This window comes from Myotis yumanensis, unplaced genomic scaffold (assembly GCF_028538775.1).
Source record: "Myotis yumanensis isolate MYYU_CA2020_CCGP unplaced genomic scaffold, mMyoYum1.0.hap1 SCAF_15, whole genome shotgun sequence".
Lineage (NCBI taxonomy): Eukaryota > Metazoa > Chordata > Mammalia > Chiroptera > Vespertilionidae > Myotis > Myotis yumanensis.
In genome coordinates, this window is record NW_027223766.1 from 53,583,454 (window position 1) to 53,596,214 (window position 12,761).

A 12,761-nucleotide genomic window follows, 5' to 3' on the forward strand; every position below is an offset into this window, starting at 1 on the left:
AGGCGTCTGCGTCCCTGGAGGCACAGGGCACCCCTGGACACACCGCCAAGCTGCTCCAGGCCAAAAGCCTGCGCAGGCCCCGGGTGGATTCCAACGGGATTTGCTGTCGGGTGGTTATTTCCTGGGACGGAGCCGGAGCAGAGGGGACCCGCCTTCTGCACAGGTGGCCCCGACGCACAAAGGCCTGGCAGGAGCTGACCTGCCAGTGATGGGCAGGCAGAGGGCAGGGCGGGCCAGGAACGCGCTGCGGATGAGGATGTGGAACTGGCGCCAACACAGTCTGACCTTTGTCTCCATTGTTCTGCCTTCGGCGCCCTTCCCGACCGGAAGCTGCATGGCCCGCGGCTGGGCTCGCAGGCCACAGCGAATCCCTAACTCCAGGCCTGGGTCTGCCTCCCGGGACCCTGGGCTCAGTCAGAGCCGAAGCTCGAGATGAGAGAGGGTGGGGGTGCCCAAGGTCTGTTCACATCAACATCCGGGTGGGGCCCGGCTGGCACGGCTCAGGGGTTGAGCATCGAACTGTGAACCAGGAGGTCACGGTTCAGTTCCGGTCAAGGGCACAGGCCGGGGCTGCGGGCTCCATCCCCAGTGGGGGTTGGGGGGTGCTGGAGGCAGCTGATCAATGAGTCTCTCTCATCATGGATGTTTCTCTCTCTCTCCCTCTCCTTTCTTCTCTGAAATCAATAAAAACATTTCTTTAAAAGAAGCCAAATGAATACCGGACAGGAAAATCCAAGCAAACACACGCTCAGACATGTCATAATCCAACGGCTTCAATACAGTGACGTCACAGGCCAGGGTTCTCCCTGCGGGAGAAAGGAGGGGAGCAGTGCGGAGCGGGAGGGGTTGTGGGATGTGTTAGCCATTGCGAAGCGGTGTGAGTATGAATATGTATCCTCTGAAGGAAGCACCCGCCAGCAATAAGCACGCATTGGCCCAGATCGCGGTTTTTAAAGACCATAAAATAACATCTCCTTCTCAAAGGGACCTGAACTTTAAAGGAAGCGAATCCCAGGGGATGGAGAGGAGAAATCGAGTGAAATGCATCAGAATGCCAGCTCTTCGGTGTAGAGACAAGGGTGGAAATACATAACCACCACTTGGCAAAAACCCACAGTCATAAGTCATTTCAGGAACGAGCCATCATTGATGCTAACTACGTGGGCAAGCGAATCACGTGGAATAGGACATTTACGTAACTTCAAAGTGCCTCTCACAAGACCCGAATTCAAGGCAAGGGGTCAAACGGTAACTTTCCGGAGGAAAAATCCGGCAGGTGCCACCTTAACCAAGGGGCCAGTGAGGGCACAAGTAGTGTCAGGTGTCCTGGTGTGACCAGTGCCGAGAACACCACTGCAGTCAGGTGATTTTTAAAAAAACATATGTTTTTATTGATTTTTAGAGAGAGAGGAAAGGAGAGTCAGAGAGAGATAGAAACATCCACGGGAGAGAAACATCATCGGTCGGCTGCCTCCTGCACCCCCTCCCCCCGACTGGGGGATCCAGCCCACAACCTGGGCATGTGCTCTGACCAGGAATTGAACCGGTGACCGTTAGGTTTCTGGGTCGACGCTCAGCCACTGAGCCACACCGGCCGGACTAGGTGATATTTTTTTGCCAAAATGCGTAAGCTGAAGGGACTCATGAGTGAGCAGCAAGCCCAAAGGATGAGACTTTCTACAGAATAGCTGGCCATTTCTCTTCAACGGTGTCCAGGTCGTGAAAGAAATCAAGACGGACAGCCTGTTCCAGATTGAGGGGGCTGAGAGCGCGAGATACCCACGTGGTCTTGGCCCGGAGGGCGGACCTGGACAGAGAAAGGCGCTGGGGGCAGCGGGGGAAACGGGCATGGTCTGTAGACAACAGGGTTGCTCCATGTTAATTTTGGGACTTCGATCTTGTCCTGCAGTCATGTATGGGGCTAAGATTTGGGGAATCTGTGTAAACAAGTTACCCAGGGCGGTTCTTACACTTGTCGGCAGCCTTTTTAGAGATTTGACGTGATTTCAAAGTAGGTTTAGATTATGGACCTCCGAACAGGACGGTGTCTTTATTCTTCTTCTGCAAATGTTCAGAGGGAAGTATATTCTGTCCAAACGACTACCTGCCCTTCATCGATCCCAAACATGTCGAGAAGTGATGTTTTTATCCGTTCTAGGTATTTTTAAAAATATATATTTTATTGACTTTTTACAGAGAGGAAGGGAGAGGGATAGAGTCAGAAACATCGATTCAGCTGCCTCCTGCACGCTCCCCACTGGGGATGTGCCCGCAACCAAGGTACATGCCCTTGACAGGAACCGAACCCGGGACCCTTGAGTCCACAGGCCGACGCTCTATCCACTGAGCCAAACCGGTCAGGGCCGTTCTAGGTATTTTAAAAATATATATATATATATATAAAGTCTTTCTAAAGACTGTGTGAATTCGGTTGTGCTGCCGTTTCATTTTTACGTGGGAAAACAACGCGTTCATCTGTCCTTTCATTGATTCCTGACTTAATTGTACTTAAGCCGGGGAAGATGGCCCTGCGAGGTGAGATCCGGGCCTCTGGGAAGCGATACGATCGGAACGTGCTGAACACAGCCAGAGACCAGAAGGTCTTGTTCGGACTCGGTTGACGGTCGGAGCCCAGGGGCCTGGTGTTCAATCACTTCCAGCTGGAGCCCCGGGGCGCCCGGCTTCACGGAACACGAACTGAACATGAAAGTCCTCCCATCGCCGCCCTTGGCCCCCACCCAGAGCTCAGGGCGTCCGGGCCTGTCCCTCAGCCATCGGTGGCCCCCACGAACCTGCCCCCATGCTCCACGGTGCGGACGCCAGTGTCCTGCTCCTGGGCCTGTCACAGGCTGAAGGGGTGCATCGGAGCTGGGGGCTGGCCCGATAGTGGGGAGCCCAGGGCCCTGGCCCCCTCCCCACCCCCTCACCCCCCCCCCTCGTCCCTTAGGCCGGAAGCAACCCCTCCCCCACTCCCACCCCTACCCCCACCCCCGCTGCCCTGGCTGCTGACTTAAGGAGCCCAGGAAGCTCGTGGGCAGGGTTGACTGTCCTCCATGCCCAGCTCCGGCCGAGGGCAGGTGGAGACTGGGTGAGGGTGAGGGGCCCTGGGGTGCGGGACAAAGGCCCTGAGGGGCCAGGAGGGCCTATGCAAATGCCAACAGAGGGTGCGGGACGGAGGGAGGCGGGGAGGGCGGGAGGCGGGTGTGGCGCCAGGGGTCCTGGGTAAGGAAGGCTCCTCCTGCGGTCCCCCCCTCAGGCCCGACTGCCCCGCCATGAGAGGGGTCCTCCTGCTGCTGTGGGCGGCTCTGGTGTGCGCCACCAAAGGTGAGGCCCGCAGCGAGGGGAGCTCCACGGATCCCCTGGGCGCGGGGCGTGGAGGGGGCTTCCCCGGGTGGGGAGACGTCGGCTTCAGGGGTGAATGCAGGAGCCCTGGAGTCACTGGGGGCGGGAGCCCGGTGCGCCCTGAGCCTGCCCGGCCCCTGTCCTGCAGAGGGCCACCTGCAATGCGCCCACTGCCTGGCCACCAACAACACCTCCACCTGCAAGCCCGTCACGTGCACCCCCCCGAACATCCTGTGCTTCTCTCATGAGGTCGTCTACAAGTGGGGTGAGTCCCTGCGGGCGGGCGGAGACGAAGGGGAGCGCCGGGGTGCACGTCCCGCTGGCGCCCCCCCCCCCTCCGGGTGAAGCTCAGAGGAGGAAGAGGGAGGGCCCTGCGTTTGCAGAGCCCCAGGCCCTCTCCTGTTGGCTGGGCTCAAATGGAGAGAATGTGCGAAGGTGCAGGGCTCCGCGGGCCTCCCTCTCCTTAGTTCTCTTCTGTCTCTGCTCCTTCCAGCTGGGCTTGGATTTGGGGGGGGCGCGGCGGGGCAGGGCGCTGTCCTGGCTGAGGGCCGGCTCTCTCTGGAGCTTTGATCTCAGGTTGGACCCCTCCTCCCCCAGGGACCTTCCTCCCTTCCTCCCTCACCGAGGATGTTTGTACATTGATTTTTAGAGAGTGGAAGGGATGGGAGCATTGATGTGAGAGAGACACATTGATTGGTTGCCTCCCACACCCCCCAACCGGGGCTGGGGAGCCTGCAACCCAGATACATGGCCTTGACCTGAATGGAACCCCAGGCCCCCTCAGTCCAAAGGCTGATGCTCTGTCCACGGCACCCCCCCCCCCCAAGGGCCCCTTCTTGGACTTGGAGGCTCCTGGCTCTTTCCCCTGTGGGTTGGGGGGGGGGGGGGGAGTCCTGCAGACACACAGCACAGAGACCTCTGACTGCCTCCATCATGCCCCTGAGTGAGGAAGGGCCAAGCCTGGCCTGGCGCCTGCAGGTGCTGGGACTCGCCTGCTCCCCTACATCCTGCACCCTCACTCGCACAGCACCCCTGGGAACCCGGGCTGAGGGCCCCCCTCCCGCAGGCTCACACCTGGTGACACCAGGAAAGCCCGCCCTCCTGGCTGCCGGCCCCTTGCAAGCACCGCTGTCTCCCCCACAGGCTCCGAGCAACGCACCTGGGTCACCCGGAGCTGCACCAGCACCTGCGCCTTCAAGAGCCCCCCCGAGTGGGACCTGCTGACCCCCAACATGATCGTGCTGGCCAAGGCCCTCTGCTGCTCTAAGAGCCTGTGCAACACGGGGGCCCCCAGGGGCCTCAGCGCCAGGACCTGGCACCAGGGGCTCCTGCTGGGCATGGGGCTCGGCCTGCACCATCTGCTGTGACGACCCCTCCCCTTCCTGCCCCCCCAGCCCCCAGGGTGTGCACTGGGGGGCCGGGCCTGTCCTCTCTGAGTGAGGTGCCTGGTGGGGGAGGCGCAGACTCACAGCCTCCCCTGGTGTGACGGCCCTGAGCCTGGCGGTCCCAGAAGTGGTCCTGCCCTGGCCTGTGTGGCTCAGTGGATAGAGCACCAGCCTTCAGACTGAAGGGTCCTGGGTTCGATTCCAGTCAAGGGCACATGCCTGGGTGTGGGCTCAATCCCCAGTAGGGAGCGTGCAGGAGGCAGCCAATCAATGATCCTCTCTCATCATTGATGTTTCTATCTCTCTCTCCCTCTCCCTTCCTCTCTGAAGTCAATAAAAATATATTTTAAAAAAAAGAAGTGGTCCCGTCCCACCTTCCTCCCTGTCCCCGTCCGTTCCCGTCGCCCGTCTCAGAGGGGCTCGCCTGGCGCCGGCGGGCGGCTCGGTGTGTGAGCATCGCCCTGGCCCCGGGGGCACCGGTCGGACTCGCCAGGGCTCAGGCCCGGGATGCATGGCGGCTGATCCCCAGCAGGGGGCGCGCAGGAGGCAGCCGATTGATGATGTTTCTGGTCGATGTTTCTATCTCTCCCTTCTCTCTCTCTAAAAAAATAAATCAAAAACATATTTTTTAAAAACAAGAGGGCCTCGCCCTGCCAAAGCGTCCTCCCCGCCCCTTCTGCGCCAGCGAGGCGGGTGGTGGCATTCGTTGCCGCGCGGACCCTCGGTCCCCGTCTCCCGGGAGGCTCCGCACACGCACAAGAGAGGCGCGCAGGGCTGGCTGGAAGCGGGGGGCAGGCAGGGCGGGGGGGGGGGCGCATACCAGGGAGGAAGGAGCCTTGGGGGCGGACGAGGCCTGAGTGACCAACGGAAGTGAGTGCCCCTCCCTGAGGCGCTGGGCGGGGGCGGGGCTCCCCTGCGCCAAGCCCACCCCCCCTCCCACACCCACGCCCCCTCCATCCCACCCTCCCCGTCCCCGTCTCCCTGGCACTCCGGATGTCTCGCCAAGCACCTCGGGGAGGGGGGGCCCCGCAGCGTCCGGAGCGCCTGCCCCGAGCGCCTCCTGGCGACCCGGGCGCGTAAGTGAGCCGCGCCCTGGGCGCACGCCCGGCCCGGCCCGGCCTCTGCCATCGTCAGGGGCTGCAGGGACCGTGCGGGCGAAGCCGGGGCTGCCGTGGCGGCGGGGCGGGGCGGGGCTCGGCTCCGGTGGCGGGAACCTGCCCGCGGGGCGGCGGGGCGGGGCGGGGCTCGGCTCCGGTGGCGGGAACCTGCCGGCGGGGCGGCGGGGCGGGGCGGGCGGCCGCCGCCTCCAGGCGGGAGCTCGGCTGCTCCGAGGACACAGGTGCGGCCGCGGGTGGGCCCCGCCTGCAGGTGCGCCCGGAGTTCAGGGCGTCTGACCCGCCGGGCGGGCCCCGCTCACGGACACGCGGCTGGGAGTGTCACCTCCCAACGGGATGAGCCTGCGCGTGTCCGGAGAGGATGCCACCCCTTCCCCCGAGTCCGAGAGGGATTTAGGGTTTGGTCTCGGGGCCGAAGCAGGCGGAACAATGTCCCTAGGAGCCCGCCATCCCACGGACAGACGCCAGAGGGCGCCCTCCCCGAGGCCCGCCTCCCTCCGGGGAAAACGGATCCAAAGGGGACCGCCGCCGCCAGGAGAGGGCACCCCTGCCCCCCCCCACCCCCCCGCCAGCGCCCCCTGCACCTGAGCCTGCGCAGTGTTTCTCAACCTGTGGGTCGCGACCCCTTTGGCGATGGAACGACCCTTTCACAGGGGTCGCCTAAGACCATCCTGCATATCAGATATTTACATGACGATTCATAACAGTAGCAACATGACAGTTATGAAGTAGCAACGAAAATAATTTTATGGTTGGGTCACAACATGAACTGTATTTAAAGGGCCAAAAGGTTGAGAACCACTGCAAGGTCAGTGGCCAGCCTGGGGGTGGGGCGGGGCGATTGACTGGACACTTCGGGGAGACTGAGTCACAGAAGGAATCGCTGGGCAGTGTGGCCTCTGCCGTGGCTCGCTAATGACCCGAGAACCGCAGCATAAAAGGACATTGAGCGTTGGCCGGTGTGGCTCAGTGGATAGAGCATCAGCCTGCGGACTGAAGGGTCCTGGGTTCGATTCCAGTCAAGGCACATGCCTGGGTTATGGGCTCGATCCCCAGCAGGGGGCGTGCAGCAGGCAGCTGATCAATGATTCTCTCTCAGCATTGATGATTATGTCTCTCCCTATCCCTTCCTCTCTGAAATTAATAAAAAATATATATTTTTTAAATCTGAGGAATGAGGGAGTGCAGAGGGGACGGAAGGGTGTGCCCAGGAGGTGGTAGTGGGGTCGGAGGGGACTGGGAAGGGGGGCAGGAGGGCGCCCGTCCGTCCGGTAAGTTAGCCAAGCCTTCATTCCGAGGGCTGTGTTCTGACCCTGAGGCCCCAGGTGCAGCAGCTCACACTCGGGCTGTGGTGCGCGGGGCCTCCGCCTGTGCGTGGTGGCTCTCGCCCCGCGCTGGGGGGTGAGCCTCTGCTCCCTCAGGCACATGTCCCCTCACCCTCCAGACTGCTGGGAGCAGAGCCGCGAGCCTAGGCTGGGTCCTGCGGGGGATGATGGACCGGGCGGGGCACGGGGCTGGCTCCCGGAAGGGGGGGCAGGAGCTGATTGGAGAGCTGATGGGTCCCAGGTGCTGCCGCAGACATGTAGGGTCATAGTGCAGAGGGCACTGGGGGCACCTCCTCTGCACTGCCCTGAGCCCGCCTGCCCCCCACCATCTCACACACACACACACACACACACACACACACACGCACATGTGGCATTGGCCAGGCCACAGGGGCGCCCATACCCTCCTTCCAGAGCCCTGTCTGCTGCCTCCGCTGCCTTCCTCCCACTGGCTCCAGGAGGGTCTGGCCCTTCCCCACCCCGTGCCGCCCCAGTTCTGTAGGTTCTGTAGGTTCTGTAGGCTCTGTAGGCTCTGTAGGCTCTGTAGATTCTGTAGATTCTGTAGGTTCTCTAGGTTCTGTAGGCTCTGTAGATTCTGTAGGTTCTGTAGGCTCTGTAGGTTCTGTAGATTCTGTAGGTTCTGCAGGTTCTGTAAGTTCTGTAGGTTCTGTAGGTCCTGTAGGTTCTGTAGGCTCTGTAGGTTCTGTATGCTCTGTATGCTCTGTAGGTTCTGTAGGTTCTGCAGGTTCTGTAGGTTCTGTAGATTCTGTGGTTTCTGTATGCTCTGTAGGTTCTGTAGGCTCTGTAGGCTCTGTAGGTTCTGTAGGTTCGGCAGGTTCTGTAGGTTCTGTAGATTCTGTGGTTTCTGTATGCTCTGTAGGTTCTGTAGGCTCTGTAGGTTCTGTAGGTTCTGTAGGTTCTGTAGGTTCTGTAGATTCTCTAGGCTCTGTAGGTTCTGTAGGCTCTGTAGGCTCTGTAGGTTCTGTGGGTTCTGTAGGTTCTGTAGGTTCTGCGGGTTCTGTAGATTCTGTATGCTCTGTAGGTTCTGCAGGCTCTGTAGGTTCTGTAGGTTCTGCGGGTTCTGTAGATTCTGTAGGCTCTGTAGGTTCTGTATGCTCTGTAGGTTCTGTAGGTTCTGCAGGTTCTGTAGGTTCTGTAGATTCTGTGGTTTCTGTATGCTCTGTAGGTTCTGTAGGCTCTGTAGGCTCTGTAGGTTCTGTAGGTTCTGTAGGCTCTGTAGGTTCTGTAGGCTCTATGGGTTCTGTAGGCTCTGTAAGTTCTGTAGGCTCTGTAGGTTCTGTAGGTTCTGTAGGCTCTGTAGGCTCTGTAGGTTCTGTAGGCTCTGTAGGTTCTGTAGGTTCTGTAAGTTCTGTAGGTTCTGTAGGCTCTGTAGGTTCTGTAGGCTCTGTAGATTCTGTGGGTTCTGTAGGTTCTGTAGGCTCTGTAGGTTCTGTAGGTTCTGTAGGCTCTGTAGGTTCTGTAGGCTCTGTAGATTCTGTGGGTTCTGTGGGTTCTGTACGTTCTGTAGGTTCTGTAGGTTCTGTGGGTTCTGTAGGCTCTGTAGGTTCTGTAGATTCTGTGGGTTCTGTGGGTTCTGTGGGTTCTGTAGGTTCTGTAGGCTCTGTAGGTTCTGTGGGTTCTATAGGCTCTGTAGGTTCTGTAGGTTCTGTAGGCTCTGTAGGTTCTGTAGGCTCTGTAGATTCTGTGGGTTCTGTGGGTTCTGTGGGTTCTGTAGGCTCTGTAGGTTCTGTAGGCTCTGTAGATTCTGTGGGTTCTGTAGGCTCTGTAGATTCTGTGGGTTCTGTAGGTTCTGTAGGTTCTGTAGGCTCTGTAGGTTCTGTAGGCTCTGTAGATTCTGTGGGTTCTGTAGGTTCTGTGGGTTCTGTAGATTCTGTGGGTTCTGTGGGTTCTGCAGGTTCTGTAGGTTCTGTAGGTCACCTCTCAGAGGAACTGTCCGCAGATCAAAGGCACCAGTGGCCGCGGGAGGCTCTGTGTCAGTGACGCTGTGAGCAGGCAGGGTTTTCTCAAAGCAAAGCAGAGTTTCTGGGAAGGTGGAGGCCGGCCAGGGTGGGGAGCGGACTTGGGGGGAGCACAGAGGAGTTGGGGGGACACCCGCCCGCTCCCCCTCACGGCCTGCTGCACGGACGTGAGGAACATGCTCACAGTACAAGGGAGAACGGGTTGCCCGAGGGTTTTATATCCAGAGAAACTGACAAGCTGGCTTCAGCCCAGTGACCTGGGGATTTTGTTCTACGAGTGGTTCCCGCGGAATCCGAGGGAGGAGAGGCTGCGAGAACCGGATGGGCGCCGGAGCACTGCGTGGAGACTGCTGTGGGTGTGGGTGTGACGTGGGTGTGGGTGTGATGTGGGTGTGGGTGTGGGTGTGTGTGTGTGTGTGGGTGTGGGTGTGTGGTGTGGTGTGGGTGTGAAGTGGGTGTGGTGTGGGTGTGGGGTGTGGTGTGGGTGTGATGTGGGTGTGGTGTGGGTGTGGGTGTGGTGTGGGTGTGATGTGGGTGTGATGTGGGTGTGGGTGTGGGTGTGGGTGTGGTGTGGGTGTGATGTGGGTGTGGTGTGGGTGTGGGTGTGGTGTGGGTGTGATGTGGGTGTGGTGTGGGTGTGGGTTGTGGTGTGGGTGTGATGTGGGTGTGGTGTGGGTGTGGGTGTGGTGTGGGTGTGATGTGGGTGTGGTGTGGGTGTGGGTGTGGTGTGGGGTGTGGGTGTGGTGTGGGTGTGATGTGGGTGTGGTGTGGGTGTGGGTGTGGTGTGGGTGTGATGTGGGTTGTGATGTGGGTGTGGGTGGGTGTGGGTGTGGGTGTGGGTGTGGGTGTGGTGTTGTGGGTGTGGGTGGGGGGTGTGGGTGTGGGTGTGTGTTGTGGGGTGTGTGTGTGGTGTGTGTGTGGGTGTGTGTGTGGGTGGGGGTGTGGGTGTGGGTGTGGGTGTGGGTGGGGGGTGTGGGGGTGTGTGTGTGTGTGTGGGTGGGTGTGTGTGTGGGTGGGTGGTGTGTGGGTGGGGGGGGTGTGGGTGTGGGTGTGGGTGGGGGGTGTGGGTGTGTGTGTGGGTGGGGTGTGTGGGTGTGGGGTGTGGGTGTGGTGGGTGGGGGTGTGGGTGTGGGTGGGGGTGTGGGGTGTGGGTGGGGGTGTGGGTGTGGGTGGGGGGGTGTGGGTGGGGGGGTGGGGGGTGTGTGTGTGGGTGTGGGTGTGGGTGGGGGGTGTGGGTGGGTGTGGGTGTGGGTGGTGGGGTGTGGGTGTGGGTGTGGGTGTGGGTGTGGGTGTGGGGTGGGGGGGTGTGGGTGTGGGTGTGGGTGTGTGTGTGGGGGGTGGGGGGTGTGGGTGTGGGTGTGGGTGGGGGGTGGGGGTGTGGGTGGGGGTGTGGGTGGGGGGTGTGTGGGTGTGGGTGTGTGTGTGGGTGTGTGTGTGGGTGGGGGTGTGGGTGTGGGTGTGGGTGTGGGTGGGGTGGGGGGGTGTGGGTGTGGGTGTGTGTGTGGGTGTGTGTGTGGGTGGGGGTGTGGGTGTGGGTGTGGGTGTGGGGGGCTGACACAATACGCAGTGACTCTGCTTGGACACCATGGACTTGCACAGCCACAACAACACTGCGGGAGGGCACCATGGACTGGGATGCGCTCAGGAGCCAGGGGTGGGGCGGTGGGGTGGTGGCTTCCGGGTTGCTGCCCTGAGGACTGGTGTGTCTATGGGTGGGGATGAGATAAGTGAGCAATCACAGATCCCTAAATTCTAAAAATCCCCGACTTCTCTTCCTCCCGTGCCCCAGGATTCTCGGTGCGGGAGATGAAAATACAGACGCGCATGTGACCTCATTGAAATGGGGTCTTGGTGGGAGCAGTTAAGGGGAGGGTTGAGGTTGAGACCATCCGGGATTAGATTCTAATCCAATGAGAGTCCTTGTAAGAGAGAGAACAGGACCCACAGGCCTCCGGAGAAGATGAAGGCAGGGGTTGGAGGGATGGGGCTATAAGCCAAGAATGCCAGGAGCCCCCCAAAACTTGAGGGGACGAGGAAGGACGCGCCCCTAGAGCCCCGCGGAGGGATCTCGGCCCTGCAGGCACCTTGGCTGCAGCTCCGGGCCCTCCAGGACTGTGGGACCTTCATGTCTGATGTTCGCAGCCAGGCGTTTGGGGTCCTTTGTCACCGGAGTCGGGGAAGCTGTACCACAGCATCGCTCTGGCTGGGCCTGTCTCACACCCATCACAGGGTGACTTGTCCTCACACCCGGGGACCCTGCTCCTCCCCAGGGCCATTCCCTCTCTCCGCCGCAAAGTCCTGCTCTCCTCCTCCCTGGGATGATGGATAGGTGGATAGATAGGTAGACAGATAGATAAATAGAAGATAGATAGACGATAGATGGATAGATAGATAGATAGATAGATAGATGGATGGATAGGTAGATAGATAAATAGTAGATAGATAGACGATAGATGGATAGATAGATAGATAGATAGATAGGCAGATGATAGGTAGATGGGTAGATAGATGATAGATGGATAGGTAGACAGGTAGATGATAGATATAGATAGATGGATAGATGATAGATAGTAGATAGATAGATAGATAGATGATAGATGATAGATAGATAGATGATAGATGATAGGTAGATAGATGGATAGATGATAGATAGATAGATAGATGATAGATGATAGATAGATAGATGATAGATAGATAGATAGATAGATAGATAGATAGATGATAGGTAGATAGATAGATAGATGATGGGTAGATGGATGGATGGACAGACAGACAGGGTAGGCGGATGACAGGCGCTATGGAGCTCTAGTGTCTGTGCAGCTGTGTGTCTACCAGTCCGCGCAGCCGCAGAAGGAAGCCTGCGTGCCCGGGACCAGCTGTTGGCCGCCTGCTGGGCCTTGTCCTCTCCACCGTGTTGCTGGCGCCTTCCCCACTCCTGTGTGTCTCTGGCTCGTGTGTGGCCGCTGCTCTCAGAAACGGAGGGCTGAGCACGGTAACCATGGCGACTCCTGCGCGCTCCCCAGGGACAGTGGGAGAAAGACTTGATTTGATCGGCCAGTCGCCAGTCTCCTTCCCAGCCCTGTCCCCTCACACACACCAGCTCGCCCCTCGAGGCCTCCCCTGGGCCAAGACCCCAGATCCTGTCGCCCCACGGAGGTGACTGCTTGTCTGTCTGTCCATCCTGGAGTCTGTCCACCTCATTGTCCGGCTGGGGCAGACGTGTTCCTCGGGTCCCCACGGGAGGGGACAGGGCCCTGCATTTCCCCTCAGGACAGGGAGCTGTGGGAGGCGGCACAGGGGGAAGGGGTGGACAGGAAGTGCTGACCGGGGGCTCCCGCCCACGGAAGGGGCTCACTCCCGCCCCCCCCCACCCCCACCCCTTTCGGTCAGCACCCATCAGACAGCCCTCCTCTCACTGACTCCTGGCTCACGACTTACCCAACTCCTTCGCTCCCTTTCTATTCTACACCTTCATTCGAAACACCCACTGCCTGCAGGGCTGGCCCGGGACCTGTTCCTGGGTCTCCGTCCGTGGCCGGGGCTGGTCTGCTCCGGAAGAGCACCTCCGCTGCGGGCCTCCTGGGGGAGTGGGAGGGGGAGGGTGCAGGGTGGCTG

General features: G+C 59.9%; 1 protein-coding gene across 1 annotated transcript; it reads left to right on the forward strand.

Moving 5' to 3' along the window:
- Positions 1-2,522: 2,522 nt before the first annotated feature.
- On the forward strand, positions 2,523-4,709 carry LOC138993039 (lymphocyte antigen 6C2-like). Its single transcript, XM_070392108.1, has 4 exons — positions 2,523-2,605; positions 3,257-3,324; positions 3,491-3,607; positions 4,486-4,709. The coding sequence occupies exons 1-4, from the start codon at positions 2,523-2,525 to the stop codon at positions 4,707-4,709; spliced, it is 492 nt and encodes a 163-aa protein (XP_070248209.1).
- Positions 4,710-12,761: the final 8,052 nt, after the last annotated feature.